The sequence below is a fragment of the Phacochoerus africanus genome, chromosome 4, assembly GCF_016906955.1.
Source record: "Phacochoerus africanus isolate WHEZ1 chromosome 4, ROS_Pafr_v1, whole genome shotgun sequence".
NCBI classification, from domain to species: Eukaryota; Metazoa; Chordata; class Mammalia; order Artiodactyla; family Suidae; genus Phacochoerus; species Phacochoerus africanus.
Genome location: NC_062547.1, coordinates 53,410,599 through 53,430,057, shown reverse-complemented (window position 1 = coordinate 53,430,057; position 19,459 = coordinate 53,410,599). Strand labels below are relative to the sequence as shown.

Genomic DNA, 19,459 nt, shown 5'->3' with positions numbered 1-19,459 from the left:
CTTTTTTTCCTATTTATGACTGCATTTGCACTATATGGATGTTCCCAGGCCAGGAGTCATATCAGAGCTACGGCTACAGCCTACACCACAGCCATGGCAACACCCGATCTGAGCCACATCTGCAACCTATACTGCAGCTTGCAACAACACTAGATCCTTCACCCATGGTGTGAGGCCAGGGATCAAACCCACATCCTCTGGAGAGGTCAGGTCCTTAACCTGCTGAGCCACTGCAGAAAAATATTTCCTAAAATATTTCTCAATAAACTACACACATCCTTTGCCAGCCAGTGAAATGCCCCCACCCCATCCCCACCCCATTTCCTTTAGATCAGACTACAATAGTAACCGTGATCTTGGGCTCAGGAATGGTGGTGGGAAGAAGCCAAAGGGATTTCTCGAGAAGGTAATATGGAAGGAGAATGAGGAAGGGAAGGGATAGGACAATAGGGAGGACCATAAAAGGGGTGAGCTCTGAGAACTGGGCACATCAGCAGGCACAGAACATCTGGTGTTAAATAGAAGCAGCCCCAGCAGACCAGGCCCAGCTTTCACACAGCTGGTGATTCCAAACACATGCAGGGATATAAGATGGAGTTTGACTCGGGGGTATGGACACCCCACCCCCACCCCGCACCACGTTCCCAGGCTCCGCTGTCCAGAGTCCAGGAGGCGAATCTCCTGGACAATACAGTAACACCATGATCCCACTTTGCCAGCTTTCTGGTGGTTGCTGCCCCCTGCCGACAGAGAAGGACCATAACAGTCCAAGAAGCCCATTTCCCCTCAGGAGGCAGGGAGGGGAAACCCAGCCCTCCCTCCATGGGTCTTTATAAATGGTTTCCTTGCCTAGCACAGGATGGGACCAGGCCTGTTCTCGTGAACGTCATCACATCCTAAAGCTTCAGAGAACTGCTAACATGGATCATTGTGGCTATCATCCATTGACCAGGCTAAGTACACACTGACTATGCTAAGCACACCTAAATTTTCTCATTTTACAGGTCATAAAATCAAAACAGAGAAATTTGAGAACTCCTCACTGAAGACACAGAGATCCTAGGACTGTGGATACAGATGCTGATCTAACTGCAGTAGTAACTGAGTGTAGATCTTCCTAGGCTTACAGTGGGGTTGCATCCTGATAAACCCATCGCTCAAAAAATGCACTTACTACACCTAAACCTACTAAACATCATAGCTTAGCATAACCTACGTTAAAGGTGCTCAGAACACTTACATTAGCCTATAGTTGGGGAAAATTACCTTAACACATAGGCTATTTTATAATAAAGTGTTCAATATCTTGTGTAATTTATGGAATACTGTACTGAAAGTGAAAAACAGAATAGAATGGGTTATATGAGTATAGAATGGTTGCAAGTTTATCTTTTTATTCCTGTGACTGCATAGCTGACTGGGAGCTGCAGCCTACTGCCCCTACCCAGCATCGTAGCACAGCATCACATCGCATATCACTAGCCTGGGAAGAGATCAAAATTCAAAATTTGAAGTGGTTTTTACTGGATGTGTATTGCTTTCACACCACTGTAAAGTCAAAAAATCATTAAGTCAAACTGTTATAGGTCAGAGACCATCTATAACCTGTTACATAGATTTGGGTTGTAGGGGAGGAGGGAGACACAAAAGTACATTTTCTGAGCATCTATTAGGTGCTGGGCATGTGCAGTCATTACCACTATATTACATGGTATGGTACGGTAAAATGGAAAAGGAGACTCCATATCCCCCTTAAGTTGACTATCTCTTGCTTATTTTAAAACTCCTTTAAGAGATCTATTGTGGTGCAGCAGGTTAAGGATCCGGTCATGTCACTGCAGCAGTGGGTCGCTGCCATGGTGCAAGGCCAGACCCCTGGCCACCCTGGTCTGGGAACTTCCACGTACCACAGACACAGCCAACAACAAAAAAATTTCTTGACTATCTTGGTATTTCTCAGCTCCACTCCCTGGTAAAACTTCCTAAGAGTTGACTAAACCTATTCTTTCTACTTTCTTACCTCTAGTTCCTGTGAGCTCCCTCACTCAAGTGCTCAAGAGTCTGTTTTTCACTTTTAGTACCAAGTCCAACTGCCTTATTACCTTCTCCAAGGCTAAAGGTAGACTGGCCACCCCACGATGCCTGTATTTTCACCTGTGAAAAAGCAGTTGTGGTGCTATCTACCCCATAATGTTGTTCTGAGTACTTAACGGATCACCGTGCACATGCTGGCACATGAGACTCTTGGTGACTGCAATCCACTATTGTGACCACAGGGCTAACTGGTGCCATGCTTTCTTTCACATAAGTGCCATTAGCCCTAAAGCTCCAACCTTCCTGCTCTCTCTCCACTACTGCATATCTGGTAAATGATTCTGCATGGAGAAGATGGGCGGACAGGCGTAGCCAGTCCTTCTTTTCTGGGACTGACTCGCATAAGGAGCCTTACAGGTCCCATACTGCCAGGACCCGCGTAGGGAAGTATGACCCTGGGGAATCATCCCACAAGCCCACTTGGCAAAGGACACAGGCCATACTCACTGCAGCTTCTCCAGTGATAAAGGAAATATTTTGCCATCCACCTTATTACCCTATACTTATTTCTCAATTAAGAAGCCAGGTCAGGGGAGTTCCCTCTAGCACAATGGGATCAGTGTTGTCGGAAGCATTGGGATGCAGGTTTGACCCCCAGCCCAGCACAGTGGGGTTAGGGATCCGGTGTTGCCACAGCTGTGGCTTAGGTCACAACTGCTGAAGCTTGGCTCAGACCTGATCCCTGGCTCAGGAATTCCTTATGCTGTGAGGCAGCCAAAAAAAAAAAAAAGAGAGAGAGAGAGAGAGAGATACACAGTGGCTCCAAATTGCCCATCAAACATCTGAGGTCACTGGGGTCACACCTCTGCCTCCAAATCCTCACCTTCACCTTTCTTCAAGACACCGATTTCCCACCAGGTTTCCAGTGGGTCTCTCCCAATCCCTGGCAACACTTTCTCCATCCCTTAGCAGACTCCCTCCTTACCTGGCTATAAAAGTAGGCATACCCCTGATGAGGCTTGGTCCAAAGCCTTCTCTCTCGTCTCTTCCCTGACCTGATCCCATCAAATGTTTCACAGACTGTGGCTCCAAATGTAGCCAAACCCCTCCTGATCCGCAATAGGCCAAGCCGATTTGTGAGTTACCTTTTATCTGTTAAATTTAATTTCAGATACACAAGAAACAACTAAGAGTATATTCTAAAGATTACAGGGGGCAAAAATGGTATTGGAAATTCAAGTTTAACTGGGCATCCTATATATTTATTTGCTAAATCCCAAACTCTACTCCACCCGGCAGAACCCTCCTTAGCTGGCAGGCTGGGGGGAGCAAGCTGCAGGGCACCACAAAGCACCCCTGACCTGGAGCACATTCACCCCAGTCCTGTGGCCATAAGCCTTGCCTGGATTCAACCCATCCCATCCTTCACCTCCCAGGATACCTTCCCTGACTACACCACCAAAACAACACCCCACTTCACCCGCTCCTCCTCCCTCTCCATCCTCATTCCCTTTTCTTCCTCCCTCCCCTGAAAGGGATGATAAACATTACTGTTACATAAACTATTTTATTTAAATAAGGTCAAGGGTAGACCCTTCTCCCACATACACACAAGCACATGCACGCACGCACCCACACCCGCGTCCTCCCCTTTCTTCCCTCCACCCATGGCCACCTCAAACCTGGCGGTTCTCATCATGACCATCCTGCCTCAACCCTGGGACAGACAGGGAGACACCCTCCACTTGAAGGCCCAATCCTCCCCTAGGTGACGGCAGCAGCACGCAGGCCTAGGCACAAGCTCTCCTGTCCAGAGTCCAGCTCTCAGCCCTCCTGGGGTAGGACAGAAGGATTGGTTCTACCAAGGCACCCAGATGCAGTGTGGCTTCCCTACCTTCCCCCCACACAGCATGGGAGTACCACCAGACACTTAGAGCTGCTCCTTATGTAGGGCAGCTTCCCTCAGCCCCAGGCCAATCCTTCCCCATGGCAGCAGAGGCTCTGCAGCCAAACCTGAGCATCCCCCAAGGGATCCTGGACTAGGTACTGTTTGGTTTGGGGAAGAGTGAGGGAGAGCAATTGAGCACCAAATTCCCTAACTCCGCCCTACAGGAGGATGCTGAGATTTGGTTCAGCATCCTCTACCCAGAAAAAAGTAAATAAACCTAATTCCATAGCAGGAATGGTAAGGGCTTCAGCATTAGGACCTCACTACATCACCACCCTCAACATGGACCCTCTAGCACCTTTGCAACATTAAGGACCCAGCCCAGCTGGGGAAACACCATGTACACAGAAGCCTATTTGGAGTTGGTGGTGTCCCCTTTGTTGACACTGGGATTGGGTTTCACCTTCCCTGACACCAGTATCCCTCAAGTCCTGCGTTGAGGCACGCATAGCAAAGTGGCTTAGGTCATGATAAGGGAGCACTAAAGGGACAGGTGGTGTCTTCCAGAGGCACACAGTCCCACAGAGCATCTTATATGTTACACTCAGGCAGGCAGGACAGAGGACTAGGGTGCTGGGCCGCCAGAAGGGCTCTGCAGCAACCCTAGGGCCCACTCAGGAGACAGGCAGGTGGGAGGGGCACCTGGTCCATTTACTCAAGCCGGGGAAACAAGGTGCCAGGACCCAGGCCCAGTGCCCACCTTCTCTGATGGCTTCCCTGTGCCTTCTAGACAAATTTCCCTGAGGGGAAAAACCAGACAGATGAAAGAAGTCAGAAAGAAGACAGCAAAGAGTATCAGAGAAACTGTGAGGAACCCATGGGGGAGGGGAGATGTGAGAGCCAAAGACAAGCCTTCTGAAGGGGTAAGGCAAAGAGAGCTGCCACCTGCGAGGGGCAGGGCAGGGTAAGAAAGCCAGGACAGACAGGACAGACTCAGACGAGACCACCTCTCTGAGGGAAGCAAGGACCCAAGGAGAGGGAGCTAGGAGCCTGCAGAGCCCTCAACGGGCCAGTGATGGTAAGAGTCGCACCAGCCTCCCTGAGCACAGGGCTACAGGCTGATACTGCGCTGGTGGCGGCCCCCACGGCTCCCACTCCTAGGACCCAGCTCCTGGCCATCCAGACTGGTGTGGTCCGAGAGGCCCCTCAGGTGCTCCACAGAGTCGCACTTCTGCAGGTCTGAAGCCACAGTGCGCAGGCTTAGCAGGCTCAGTGTGTCCGTGTCAGGGGCAGGGCCAGGCCCCAGGCTGACACCCTCCTCCAGAACCCCGCCCTCAGCCCCCTCAATGACCCCGCTGTCCCCATCCTCGCCACCATCAGGCCCAGCCTCAGCCCCCACTGGGGAGGAGCGCCGCTGGCCTGGGGGGTGAGGTGACTGGCCCCGGCGCCGTGCATGGATCTGTTCGCTGATCTGTTCCAGGTTGCGCAGGGCGACAGAGTAACGAGTCTTGGCCTGGGCCACCTGCTGCTCCAGCTCTGTCACCTTGGCCTTGTGCTCCTGTAGAGGGAGGGACAGAGTGAGGTGACTCTCTGGGCAACTCTCCAAGGCCCCTGGAGCTGCTGGGTCCTGTCAGCCTCTCTTAGCATTCTGCATTGCAGCTACCCCAACCGGGCCCCAGCACTGCTCACCACCAAACACTAATCTGCTGTGCTCCACACCCTTCCCACCCAGCCCCTCTTCACTCCTCCTCCCCACCACCTCCTCCTCCCCCCCCCCTCCTCCCTCCCCCCGCTTCCTCCTTGGGTCCTCCCTCCTCAGCAACCTGTCCTGCTCCTGCCTGACCAGGGCCTTTCTCCCAGGTCTTCATGCCCACTGGCTCTTCCCCTTCTCCCCACTGTTCCCTTTCCACATCTGGCCAATTGCTCTCCCCATTCTCCCTGGTTTCTTCCGATTCTTTTTCTCCTTTACCTCCCTTCTTTGCCAGCACCCACCACCTAACCCCACCTCCCACTCCTTCAGGGTCATTATGAGCACACCTGTCCCACTATATTGGCCAGCTGGATGGCCAGAGGAGCAGACTGACATCCCCTCTTATTACCTGCCCTCTTTTTCTATGCCTGCCCCTTTCCCCACTGTCCACCCATTCCCCCTCTCCCACTCAGCTACCTCCAGAATCTGGCTGAACTGGGCTTTGAGCTCAAAGTAGGGGCGGCTCTTGCCAATGGCACGCCGGAGGGTCTTCTGCAGGGCCTGAACCCGAGCCTCAGCCTGCTGGCACAGCCGCGTCACCCGCTGGTGCTCCCGCTCACCACGAAGCCGCTCCTCTTCTGCCTCGTTCACCTGGCCCAGGTTGGGCAGAGGACACACATCACTGAACTTGGACCCACACTCCTGCCTCTATAGCCTGCCCCATGCTGCCACTCCTAATGTTACACTGGTGGGAATACCCCAATGTCTACAGAGTCTGACAAGGCTCATGAGCTCCCAAGACACAAAAGAGAACAGTGACTCTTTGCCTGTGCCTGTTGTTGCCTGCCTTACCCACCTCTCAGCCCTGTTGCTGTCAGAGGTGCTAGGGCCCTCTGGACCACTCACGAGCATGTAGGAAATGTCTATATGGGAACACATGGGCCACAGCCACTGTCCTCAATGAGGCTTCAGTGCTGGGGGCTGGGAGCTGGAAGGAGCCTCACAGTGAGGAGCCACAGCTCTGCACTGTGTTCTCAGGTTTCCATGCCTGAGCAAGGAGCAGGCAAGGGCTCCAGCTATCTTATCTATGAGGATCAATGGGCCAATCTCACCCTACCCTGGGCAGATGCACACTAGAACTCCATCACATTCTGCCACACACAGCTTCAACAACCCCTCCCCCAGTACTGTGCTCTCCTTGGTACGAGTTCCAGGGTGGAAATGGAGCTCCTGCTCTGTGCAAGGCCATGGGCCTGGGCTGAAGCGCACACAAAGATCCTTGAGACATGACCACTCAGCAGGAGCTGACACTGCTACAGACTGTGTCCCCCAAAATTCTAATGTTGAAATCCTAACCCCCAAGGTGATGGTATTGGAGGTGTGCCCTGAGAGATGATTACGTCTTGAGGGGGGAGCTCTTATAAATGGAATTAGCATTCTTTAAAAGAGGCATTGGAGTTCCCATCATGGTGCAGCGGAAACGAATCCGACTAGGAATACTGAGGTTATGGGTTCAATCCCTGGCCTTGCTCAGTGGGCTAAGGATCCAGAGTTGCTGTGAGCTGTGGCTGTAAGTCACAGACACAGCTCGGATCTGGCATTGCTATGGCCCTGGTGTAGGCAACAACAGCTCCAATCAGACCCCTAGCCTGGGAACCTCCATATGCTGCAGGTGCGGCCCTAAAAAAAGACAGAAGACAAATAAATAAATAAAATAAAAGAGGCCTTTCTGTGACTGTGGTGTAGGCCAGCAGCTGGAGCTCCAATTCAACCCCCAGCCTAGGAACCTCCATATGCCAAGGGTGCGGCCCTAAAAACCAAAAAAGAAAAAAGAAAAAATAAATAAATAAATAAATAAATAAAAGAGGCCTTGGAGAGCTTCCTAGCCCCTTCAGCCATATGAGAACACCAGCTGAAAAGACAGCTGGCCCTCTAGGAACCAGAAAGCAGGCCCTCAGCAAACACCAAATCTGCCTATGCCTTGATCTTAAACTTATTCCTAGTCTCCAGAACTGTGAGAAATAAACATGTGTTGCTTAAGCCACCTAGTCGATGTTATTTTGTTGTAACAGCCCTAATGGACTAAGACACTTGCCCTTCACAAGGTGAAGGTGACAGACTAGAGCTGATGCCAGAGGTCCTCTGGCTCCCCTGTCCCCATATATAGCTAGAAATGATACTCAAACAAGAAAGCGAGAACATTCTGAAAACAAAAGTGAGGGGTCACAGTTAAACATAACAAAAGAGTGTTGAATATAAAGTATTTGGTAGGAATGAAGTATTTGGGTTAGTTCCACACCTGGAGACAAAAGTTCAAGAAGAGGCCAGAAGGAAGGCAGAAGAAGTATGTATGGGACACACTGGAGGCCAAATTAGGGCAGGGAGCAAGGAACAGGTTTTGCCTGGAACAGAATAAAAGCTGAGGGGAGGAGAGAAAAAGGAATGAGAAAAGTGACAGGATAAAGGGATGGCAAACAAAGTACTGGAACCATTGGAGGGGACCTGCCACCACTGCCTGGCTCACCTTGCAGGTGGCGTGGTTGAGCATCTCCTGCCATGTGGGGTCGAGCCGGTTCTTGTCCGCCATAACACCCTGCTCTGCCACAAACACCATCTCCCGGGCAGCATTGTGCATGCTCACAGCCCGCTCATACCGCAGTGCTGCCTTCTGTGTCTCCTGTTGGGCCTGGGTAGAAAGGGCCATCAGGACGGTGAGGCTCAAAAGACCCCTGACTCCCCAAGGAGACCCACCCTTGGCAACGACAAAAGAAGGAAGAAGGTCCATTAGAATGATGGCTTCACTTCCCAAACTGTGCTAAGGATAAGTGCCAAAACAATGAAGAATATGTTGCGAAGATATAGTTAAGAGAAGAAATACATGTAGAAATAAAAGGATTCTGCCAGTGGAAGCTGAGTATAAAATCCAGCACTCTCAAAGGCTGTTGGCCTATGCCCTAGGGAGAACCAAAAATAAAAAAATCCACACCCAACAAAAGAAAAGTGGTTAGCTGATGGTTGAGACAGGTTACTCTGGTCCAGCAGATATGCTGAATGAAATAATCAGACAAGTGCTTGGAGATATTCATCACAACCGTATTTACCAAAAAAAAAAAAATGAAAACAAACCTAAGTTTTCAGTTACAGTGAATTGGTTAAACAAGTAATAGGACATCCATATGAGGAAATATTAAATAGATCTTAAAAATAACAGCATGTGAGTTCCCTTCATGGCTCAGTGGTTAAAGAACCTGACTAGGAACCATGATGATATGGGTTTGATCCCTGACCTTGCTCAGTGGGTTAAGCTGGCGCTGCTGGCTGCCGTGAGCAGATGTGGCTTGGATCCCATGTAGCTGTGGCTGTTGCTGGCAGCTATAGCTCCAATTTGACCCCTAGCCTAGGAATTTCCATATGCCATGGGTGCAGCCCTAAAAAGCAAATAAATAAATAAATAAATAAATAAATAACAGCACTGATGGATATTTATTAACATGGACTCATGTCCTACTATAAGTAAAACAAAGGAATAGAAGTCATATATGTGTAATCCCATTCTGGGAGGATATATACAAAAAAAAAAAAACTAAGGGATTATTTGTGCTGTATTAATCACACTTTTTATTTTCTATGTTTTATGATGCTTTGACATCTTAGAGGCCTTGCTGGCCTTCCTAGGGCTAGCTAATTCCTAGAGATAGTCAACTCTTTGAGCACACCTTTCATATGCAAATCAACAAATCTGAATCCTTTAACTCTCACACAGCAAACCAATATTAGCAAACCTAAATCACTAAAGGGCCAGATACCAGAAAATTAGAGACCATTTCTGTAGCCCAGAGCCCCCCACAATTATTCAAACTAGTGGATACTAACCTTGCTCAAAGTTGCCTACCATGCCTTACCCACTGCTTCCCATGAAAACCACAATAAAAGCTCTGGGCCAAGTTTTTCCCTCACATTTTCTGCCTCCTCACTCACTCAGGTGCTTCCCTACATAGCCCTGGGTGATGTCCTTTCTCTTAGAAACTGTAAGTAATAAACTCTTCTTTTAAGGCAGTTGTCTCTCCATCTGTCACCTTACCATACTTGACGAAAATAAATCCCAGGCACAAAAATCATGAAAAAGGGAGTTCCTTGTGGGTGCAGTGGAAATGAACCTGACTAATATCCATGAGGATGTGAGTTTGATCCCTGGCCTCCCTCAGTAAGTCAGGGATCCGGTGTTGCCATGAGCTGTGGTGTAGTTCACAGACAGGCACAGATCCCGTGTTGCCACAGCTGTGGCACAGGCTGGCAGCTGTAGCTGTGGGAACTTCCATATGCCACTGTACGACCCTAAAAAGCAAGGAAAAAAAAAATCATGAAACATTCACATAGTAAGATTTGGAGAGATTTTGGTTCTCTTATCTTGTTTTATAGTTACAGGTTACAATTAGTCTTCCAATAATGAACTACATTATTTGTGTAAAGTAAAAAAGGAAAAAGGGAAAATGAGCAGAGGGTTAAGGAAAATGAAGAGAGACATGAACCAAAGGGAAAAGAAGACAGAAAAGAAACTAGAAAAGGTATTTTGTCTCATACCCCATACAGACAGAAGGATACATGCATGCAGCCCACCCTTCCACCCCCATGTGGGTCAGTGGGGCATACCTCCTTAGCCAGTCGCCGAGCCTCATAGTAGGGCCGGGCCTTCTCAATGCAGCTCCCTAGGTGGGAGCCCTGTGTGTTGAGCTTCCTCGCTGACTCCTGCAGGATCCTCCGGTAGGTGGTCCTGGCCTCCTGGCAAAGAGACAGGTGCGTGGCCTGAGGGATGCATGCATGTGGGTCCCAGCCCCTCTTGTTTCTCATTCATGCCCTGTCCTGAGCCATCATATGGAAAAATGAGGGAAAATGACAAAAACACCTCCAGAACCAGCCCAAAGGTGTGAGGAAAAGGAGCAACACTCACATCCAGCTGCAGCTCCACCTGGTTGATCTCCTCGCTGGCCTGGTTCAGATGCTCCAGCTCCTCCTGCCAGGGAGGGGAAGAAAGTTAGAGCAGTGGAAGTGAGCAGCCTCACAAGAACCAGGCAGGGCAAGAACACAGCACACAGAGGGAAAGCCCAGCCAACCAGGGAAGGGAAGAAATGGAGGAAAAGGTCACCGTCAAATGCTTCCTTGTCAGAGACCTAATATACAGCCTCCTATAATCCTCACAACTCCATCTGTGTATCAGGCAGTAAACCCCCATTTTAAAGATGAGGAAATTGAGGTTCAGAGAATGGAACACTCATAAGCACACAGGGTAGTGACAAGCCTGGGCTCTCCCCTTCAGACTGCACCACGTCCTCCTCCTCACACTCCAGCCAGGAGTCTCCTCAGAGCCAACCGTCTCTTTCCCAGAGAGGACAACACCCTGGGCCACTCACTCAGCACACATTTACTACACACTTATCACAGCTCAGCACCATGAGATCTGAGAATTCAGAGCAAAAAGAGGTGGCAGCTCACGCCCCAGGAAGTAAGCAACAGGCCTCAGTGAGGGGTGAGCATGGTAGGGGCTGGGGGTCAAAAGGAGAGCAGGTGTCCAGGGCAGGCAGGTTTTCAGGTGAGAAGCCAGAAAAGCTTAGGCACAGGGGAGAGGATACTAGGACTTCTCCCAACGGCAGGGGAAAACGTCAGAGACTGGGCCACCTGTTTTGTGGTTTAGGACCAGGGCAATGTAGGCAAAGTTTGGAGGGGCCAGGGAGACAAAGTGGAGTCTTGTCTGTAGTATTCCAGTGGGGAGAGGAGTGGGCAGATGCCAGGGAAATACAAGACACAGAATCATTAAGGCTTTGTAGACAATTAATGTCAAGATTAGGGAAGAATGCATGGTTCAGGAGGCCTCTAGGCCTGCTTGGGCAGTGGTGACAATGACCCCCAGGTCCCCACACAGTAGATCCTATGGGGGGGGGGGGGGGACATGAGGACCAAGTTAACAGACACACTGGCTTGAGCCCCTCACTGGCCCCAGGACTGACAAAAAGAAGCAACAGAACTACCCAGGCCATTCAGTGACCTGGCAGAGCAGGGAAGGTGCTGGCCTTTAGTATCCATCCTCCCCTCCCCTTGGTCAAGTTCTCAGGGCCTAGTGAGCTAATGACACTCCTGAGCAGGAGCACTGCCGGGACAGATGCCTGGTGCTGAGCTACGGGATCCTCCTCCAGGAGCCCTGCAGCCGCTGTGCAGGCCATCAGTAGCCAGCCTGGTGTCTGCCAGGGGCCCACAGCCTAGACACAACCTGCACCTGGCAGTGAGCGACACTGCCATCACTGCTCCCACATACCTCATTGTGGCCTTTTCAACAGCCTAGTGTCTGATCCCCCTTTAGTCCTTTTCTTTCTTTCCTTTTCTCTCTTTTTTTGACCACACCATGGCATATATATAAAAAGTTCCTGGGGCAGGGATCAAACCTGAGCCACAGCAGTGACAACACAAAATCCTTAACCCCTAGTCCACCAGGGAACTTAATCCTTCAATTTCTATACCCCAACTCAAGCCCTGAAAGATTTGAGTCAGCAAGTAAGATTCCAATAAGCCAAGTTATGTGCCCTAATTATAGTAAAAGGTAGAAAACAAAGGAAGAAATATATAACAAAACTAGGAACAATGATACGACAACATGGAGACTCTGACTCAAAGAGGGCCACAAATTTGACTCTGAACTTTTCAGAACAGTGCTGTCTAACATGAATATAATATGAGCCTCATGGAAGTTTTCATTTTCTAGAAGACATTTTTTTTTTTAAAAAAAAGCAAAACCAAATTGTAACAGTACATTTCATTTAACTCAATATATCCAAAATATAATTTCAACCTGTCATCAACATAATCATTACCAATACTTTTAGTTTTTTTTTAACTACATCTTCGACATCCATGTGCATGCAACCTTAGGGCACATCACAACTTGAACGGTAACATGTGGCTCCTGTGCTGGTCAGTGCAGAGCTATAAATTGGTGCATGTGAAGAAAAACAACCCAGTGTTCAAAAGGTAGCTGCAGGCTACTGTGGAACCACAGGTAGACGACACGGTTCAGAGGACCCTAGAAGAAGGTCAGGTTCCTATCAACACCACCCAATACAGAGCTCTAAATTTCAGTGCCTTCCTAACAAGGATATCACCTTCAGCTGAGAAGACCATCACAAAGGGCCCTCAGAAAAGGCAGGGTGAGAGGCAACCTCTCCTCCTGAGGGCCCGGACTTCTTTGGCTGAACTTGGCCCACAGGGGGTTTCCAGATAATCTAAGAGAGGAGGTAACCAGTCCTTTTAAGCAGCTCCCTGAAATATTCTTTCTCAGCACATTCACATTCAATAAATAAGAAACAATGAGGCAAGGAATCAGGGACCCGAGCTTTGATCTGGCTTTCTTGCTACTGGTGACCACCTACCTAGGACTAAGGATGTCCCTGGATGAATGTCTCAAAAACAGGAGTACCAGCACCTAGGAAAACCATGGTCCTGGTAGGAAAACACTGATTCTGGGGAAAAAAGGAGGAGGTGGGTAAAGAGCACCCTGCAATGTTCCTATGGGAAAACCAAGGTCCAAGACTGGATTCCACTTGGTTCCACAGACCAAAGTACTCCCAGACCCTGACAAGCTCATCAGAGTCGAGAATAGTTCTAGGCAAGTCATCCTCACTGGAAAAAGAACGTGAATGCTACTGGCCCACAGAAGCAGGCATGTCTTTCTATAAAGAAACACACCTGAGAAGCACCTCCAGCAATTGAAAAAAAAAAAAATCTTCTGTTAACTCTTGAGGTCCACCCCTCAGTATCACAAAGCTTTCTAACAGAACAGACTGGGGAGCTGAGGAGGCTGGAGGGCAAGGTAGGCAAGGAGTCGGGCGGGGCGGGGGCGCCATAGGCAGACCCAGGGCAAAGCAGAGCAGGAAGACAACAAGCACCCAGGGCTCTGTTTTGGGCCACCGGCAACACATTCCATTTGTTCTGCTCTACCAAGGACTCTTGGCACCCAGCTGAAATGGAATTCGAGGAGGATAAAGTCTGAGTCAGCGTGCATCATCCATCACTGAGCCTATAGCCAGAGGGAGGGTGACCTTCCCAGAGCATACTGGGTGCATTCCCAGGACGCTGGGCCACTGAGTCAAAGGCAGAGGCACTCAGGCTACAGATGTTCCTGCCCAACTTGTGCAAGTCATTAAAACACTCAAGCCTAAAATGGAGTGTAATCTTTAAAAATTGTGAATCACTATGCTATACACCTGAAACTTACATAATATTAAATATTAAACAAATCAACAATATATCAATTAAAAAAACAAAAACACTCAAGCCTATAGTCAGTTAGCAAGGCCAGGGTGACACATGACCCAAGGACTCAGAAATAAGGTAAAAATAACTGCCCTGAGAGACACTCTGGACAATGCAAAGGTTGCAAAGAGACTCCGAAGAGTCTAAGCAAGAGTAGGTGAGTGAATAGATCCACTTACCTGAGGAAAGAATGAGCCCATCACAAAGGAGTGTAAGAAAAGTCACAGGAGAGGAGACCCAAGCCCATCCTACTACCACCCTCCTTCACTCCTTCCTACCACTGGGGACCCGTCTCTCTCAGCAATCCAAGGACCAGCATGGAGGCATCAGACAATGAGGTCAAGACACATCCAGTGGATTTCCCTGGGGGTCAGAGCACTCCAGGTAGGCCTGGAGTTGGCCTCCACCTGGCTTCCCTCCATGTTTCTGAGGGATCCCACCAGACAACAGGGGCACAAGCTGCCTATCTACCAAGAGTCCCCAGTCCCCACATCAGCAAGAGCCTGGCTCCACCACACCATTTCTGGGAGTTCCAGAATATACCTGACCAAGGTCTCCACCTTTGGATACCCCTGGATCAGTGGGCTCACCCAGGCTGCATGTAAGAACTACTTCTTGCCCCAACCAGAGGGGGAATTCATATGTCTGGGCTGTGAATGTGTGTTTTTAAAGCTCCTTAGTAGGTTCTGACAGATTTGTGGGTAAAGACCCACTGAATGCACTGATCATTTTAAAGCACTGAAACATAGGATAACATAATCTGGCACACTGTCAACACTAAACCTCAAAAGACACATACCGCAATGTCTTTCTTATCCAGAAGAGTCCAAACCCAGAAGGTCTAAATGCCACTGGCCTCCTCCATGAAGGGTGCCCCTCACACCAGGCTGCCTTTCCCACATGGCAAGAAGATGCTGAATTCCTGTAGCACAGGGGGAACTGCATTTTAAATTTTCATTTATTCTTAATTAAGTATGTAAATGTAGCTAGTGGCTACTTTACTGGACAGGAGGGTATGAGAGTTGCCTTTTCATACTACCACTTTTGCCTGTGTGGGCACTGGAAAAATACACAGGAGCAGGAGACTGAGCAAAGAAACCTCAAAGGATTCTCCTCTGGAGTAGGGCAAGGAATGTTGCATGGGGCTGCAGGAAGGACACCAACAAGGCCCCCCTCCAGGACAAACAGACAGGGGTCTCTTTTCCAGAGCACAACCTACAAGCTTTCACCAGAGACAGGCAAAAAAGTTGTAAAGAAAAGAATCAAAGGACTGTGTCAGAGCAGAGCTAGAAGGAGCTGTACAAATCAGATAGACCAACTCTTCACAGATGAAAAAACTGAAGCTTGGAAAGACTACATAACTTACATGAAAATCACAAATCATCACACTTGAGGTTGCTTGAATCTCAGTCCATGGCTTTTTTCACTATCATTTGTTTCTTCGGTGGACAACAAATCTATTTAGAACTTGCAGAAAAAATGTAGCTGTTTTCAATGCAATACCCACAAAGACACAGCAGAAATAAATTACTGACTCATGCCAGTAAACAAATGGCTTACCACGGCTCCACTATGTACACAGTTTCCCCACACACATCCAGGGAAACCCCACAAAAAGAGATCAGGAAGGATGCGAGGACCAGCTTTGATTTCATCATGACTCACTGAAGTAATCTAATAAAGGTTTGTTGACAGGGAAGCCCAGGAATGAGAGCCCTAGGATGCTCTTACTCACCTACAGAGGTGAGTCACCTCCAGATCAGAATCTTAGAGATGCTACAATACCAAACAGCAGACTCAGGCCCCAAACACAAAGGAGCATCCTGGCCCTCTCCTCCCCAAACAGCTTCTCCGGGAACCCTTTCCTGCCACTGCAATCCAGCCTCAACTGGCCATGCAACTATTCCGCATGGTGTCTGTCCTCCTCATGCACTGCTCCAAGTTCTTCACAAAGTTCTACCCCTCTATCAACTAGCCTGCAAATGCTCCATTCACTTGGTAAACCCGGCATCCTCAAAGCCAGACATCTGTATTAAGGACTGACCACAAGTGATATAACTCTCTGAACACATCAGATATTCTTAAAGGCCTAAGCCTAATGCCACCTTTGTAAAACATGAAAGGTCTCACCCATCACAAATGTGAACATCCCTGGGAGACAATGATGAGAAAGTGAGAGAGCAGAAAGCCTCCTGATATCAAAGTCTTCTTCTCTCACATCCCACTCATGCTGCATCTCTGAATCAACAGCCCCTTTGCTTATTTGGAAAAGAAACAATAGTTCTACTCTCTATTGACCTAAAGTGTGTTTCCTGCATCTGCTGCCAATGTGTCACTTCATTAGTGAAGCTTTCAGCAATACACCCAAGGCACTCAGGCTAGACCTCTCTCTGTACTCCCACTACACACAATTCTTTTAGCGCTTATCACACTATATTGCAGTAATTGTTGACAAACTTGTATTCCTTTCCTGCCCCAGTGCATTGGGAAAAGAGTAAATCTAACCCCTCATTTATCTGACAGCTCTTAAGAAAAGCTGGAATCTAAACTCCCTATCACTCCTCTAGCTCAATCTTCTCACCTGTATTCTAGGATCCAGTTCTTCTTCTTCTCTTGGGGACAATTTGGCTTCACTGCTATTACTTCCACCTCCTCCGGGCTCCTCAGCAACTGGGCTCCTAGGGACTTCATCCTCTACCACCTCAGGCCTAAGCTCCCCCTGTGGTGTTTCCCGCCCCCCAGGAATCTGCCTGAGTTCAGCCATGCTGTGAGGGAGAGGGCACAGCCCTAGGCATAAGAGAGGACTGGCATGCTGGGACCAGGGCCCCAGCTTGGGGCTTCCTGGGCTCTAGTTTGCAAGAAGTGTTTCTCTTCTCAAAGGGTGGAAAAAAAGCGGGCACAGGAAGAACCTCACACTGGGTTAGAGGCTGAGATTCAAGTTGTCGGCAGGGTTCCTAGAGTTACAGCCTTGTGTGTGCAAAAGTCCTTCCCTTCCCGTTAGAGGGAGTCCACCAGGAGAGACCCAGAGCAACAGCTCCGAGGAAGGGGGCAGAGGGGGCCTGGATCCTGGGCCGAGGCCTGCGAGGAGGAGCACCATTCGGGAGGGCGGAGGCAGGCGCCTCCAGGCTGTGGTGGCAACTGGAGAGAGAAGGCAGGGCCTGAGCAGAGGCTGCGGGATGAGAGTCTTCAGGGAGCTGCAGGGGAAACAAAGGCCAAGTACATGGTCAGCAGCAGAACTTCGGCCATTAGCCTCTTCTAACCTCTTAGCTTCCCAAGAACTCCACTCTCTTCCTCCCACATCCTCACATTCAGACCAACCACCTCAACTTCTTCCCGCGTCCCAGGATCTCTCGCTCCAGCCCCTCCCCCACCAGCGCCTGCCCGACTTCCCTCCGTGCTCTCATCCTCCCCACCATCTCCCCTTCCTTCTCTTCTGCCAGCCCCATTCCACCCCCACCCGGTTTTGCAAATTACCTCGTAAACCCCCAGCCCCACCCCACCTCCTCTTCTGTCTCCAACCCAGAGGACAATCCGAGCCTAACGTCTCCAACCCCACTCTTTCTCAATCCCAAAGACCCAGGACCCAGGACCCAGACTTCCTACACAACTGGGCGCAAGCCCTACCCCCGCCCCATTTCCCGGCTTTACCTCAGTTTACCTTCTGGTGCGCAGAGCTCTACCACCGCAAACAATCTTCCCCCGCCCTCCCCGCAACAAGCCGGTGGAACCAAACACAACGAGGCCGAAAGGAAGCGGAAATACATAATCCAGTAGCAACGCCCTCCTGCCCTCTCGCCCCTCCCTCCCACGCTGGCCCCCTAACTAGGCCACGTCTAGATTCAACTCTCGCCCGGCTGGGCCTTCTGTTTCCGTACAAAATGGTGCCCCCCTCCGGGGGTTCAGGCTCACCTTCCCAGGGCCTCCAGCCCACGCTTCACTAAGGATAAATGAAACCGAAGTATGAGAATATTGTTCTAAGGAATACTAGATCTGGTAATGGAAGTTGAAAGTGCCTGCTGAGTAGGGAAGCGCTAGAAATAAAACGAATATTGGAAATTACCCTAAGGAGGGGGCTGCCATCTTGCTTTACGGCAAGGGGAATCTGACTGCCCCCACAGCCGCTTCCGGTCCTGCCCAGGAAGTCGGAAGTGAGCTTAAGGGCTGGTTGCGGTGTCCTGGCAGTTGGTGTGTAGCATCTAAAGGATTCGCTGCTGGGACCTGGGGGTGGTTCCCAGACGAGATTCTCCTTGGTCAAGTGAAGTCAGCTCTACCGTTAGTAACAGCATCTAAAGGGCAGCTCTGATAGGTAAATCTCTCTGCTTAAGGCTGTCATTTAAAAAAAATATATGCTCTGGGAGTTCCCTTCATGGCTCAGTGGTTAACCAACCAGACTAGGATCCATGAGGATGCGGGTAAGAACCCTGACCTCGCTCAGTGAGTTAAGGCTCCTGCTTTGCCATGCGCTGTGGTGTAGGTCGCAGACGCCGCTGGGATCCGTGGTTGCTGTGGCTGTGGTGTAGGCTGGCAGCTGTAGCCCTGATCGGACCCCTAGCCTGGGAACTTATGCAGCAGGTGTCCCCCCCCCCCCCCCCCCCCGAAAAAAAGCACAACCTGAGAGTTTACAGTTGAGTCTTTATTTGGGGCAAGATGCGGGCTATAGCCAGGGAGGCTGCATTTCAGATACCTGTGAAAAACCGCTCCAAAGAGATAGTGGGGGAGTTCCTGTCTTGGCGCAGTGGTTAGTAAATCCGACCAGGAACCATGGGGTTGCGGGTTCGATCCCTGGCCTTGCTCAGTGGGTTAAGGAGCTGGCGTTGCCGTCAGCTGTGTAGGTCGTAGACGAGGCTCGGATCCCGCATTGCTGTGGCTCTAGCGTAGGCCGGTGGCTACAGCTCCCATTCGACCCCTAGCCTGGGAACCTCCTTATGCCGTGGGAAGTGGCCCTAGAATAGGAAAAAAAAAAAAAAAAAGAGAGAGAGAGAGAGAGATAGTGGGGAAGGTTAGCATATATGTGAATTTGGTGAAGGGGGAGGTACATATAACCAAGCACACATTATACAGAAGTTTGCTGCTAGTCAGGAGGAACAACGTCACCATGAAGGATTTTAGTGCTTTTCTAGACATGAGGAGATGTAAGAAATGAGCTCATAAAATCTGAAAATATCTATCTGAAGACTTGTTCTCCCAGTTTTCCTAGAGCACAGATTACCTCACTCCTGATCTCCACTTGGAGCTCCTTTGAGGGGGTGTTTTGAGTCAGCAGCTGCATTGGTTCATTTTGCATAGAGGCAGATGGCAAGTGCCAAACTCCATTTCTCAAGGACTCTTGCTGGTGCCATCACCACAGCCTCATCGTGGTTGTGCTTCACCAACCCCTCCCCAAGCCAGGCCCTCTCCCACTGAAGTTCGTTGCAGTAAGGTACTGATTACTCTATGAGCACTAATTAGAAATTTAGTTAATCTGAACTCAGTGCTCTTGTGCATTCATCAAAGCCCGCAGGGAATTTGTTACATGGCTTTGTATATCAGTGAAAGGACCTGACCTGAAG

General features: G+C 49.6%; 1 protein-coding gene across 2 annotated transcripts; it reads right to left on the bottom strand.

Annotated features, from left to right (window-relative positions):
• Nucleotides 1-3,581: 3,581 nt before the first annotated feature.
• SH3BP5L (SH3 binding domain protein 5 like) lies at nt 3,582-17,667 on the bottom strand. Of its 2 annotated transcripts, none has more exons than XM_047776375.1 (7): nt 17,559-17,667; nt 16,492-17,104; nt 10,561-10,623; nt 10,263-10,391; nt 8,137-8,298; nt 6,090-6,263; nt 3,582-5,480 (listed from the first exon to the last, which is right to left on the bottom strand). In XM_047776375.1, the coding sequence occupies exons 2-7, from the start codon at nt 16,672-16,674 to the stop codon at nt 5,034-5,036; spliced, it is 1,158 nt and encodes a 385-aa protein (XP_047632331.1). In that variant the 5' UTR covers nt 16,675-17,104; nt 17,559-17,667; the 3' UTR covers nt 3,582-5,033. The 2 variants fall into 2 exon arrangements, with proteins under 2 accessions (XP_047632331.1, XP_047632332.1); XM_047776376.1 differs by having other exon boundaries at nt 17,569-17,667.
• Between the last annotated feature and the right edge of the window lie 1,792 nt (nt 17,668-19,459).

Coding starts and splice junctions, on each gene's coding strand:
- SH3BP5L (XM_047776375.1), bottom strand. CDS start 16,674: ATGGCTGAACTCAGGCAGATTCCTGGGGGGCGGGAAACACCACAGGGG. Junction 10,624..16,491: donor AACTGGATCCTAGAATACAG/GTGAGAAGATTG, acceptor CCTCCCTGGCAG/GAGGAGCTGGAGCATCTGAA. Junction 10,392..10,560: donor AGGTGGAGCTGCAGCTGGAT/GTGAGTGTTGCT, acceptor TCTCTTTGCCAG/GAGGCCAGGACCACCTACCG.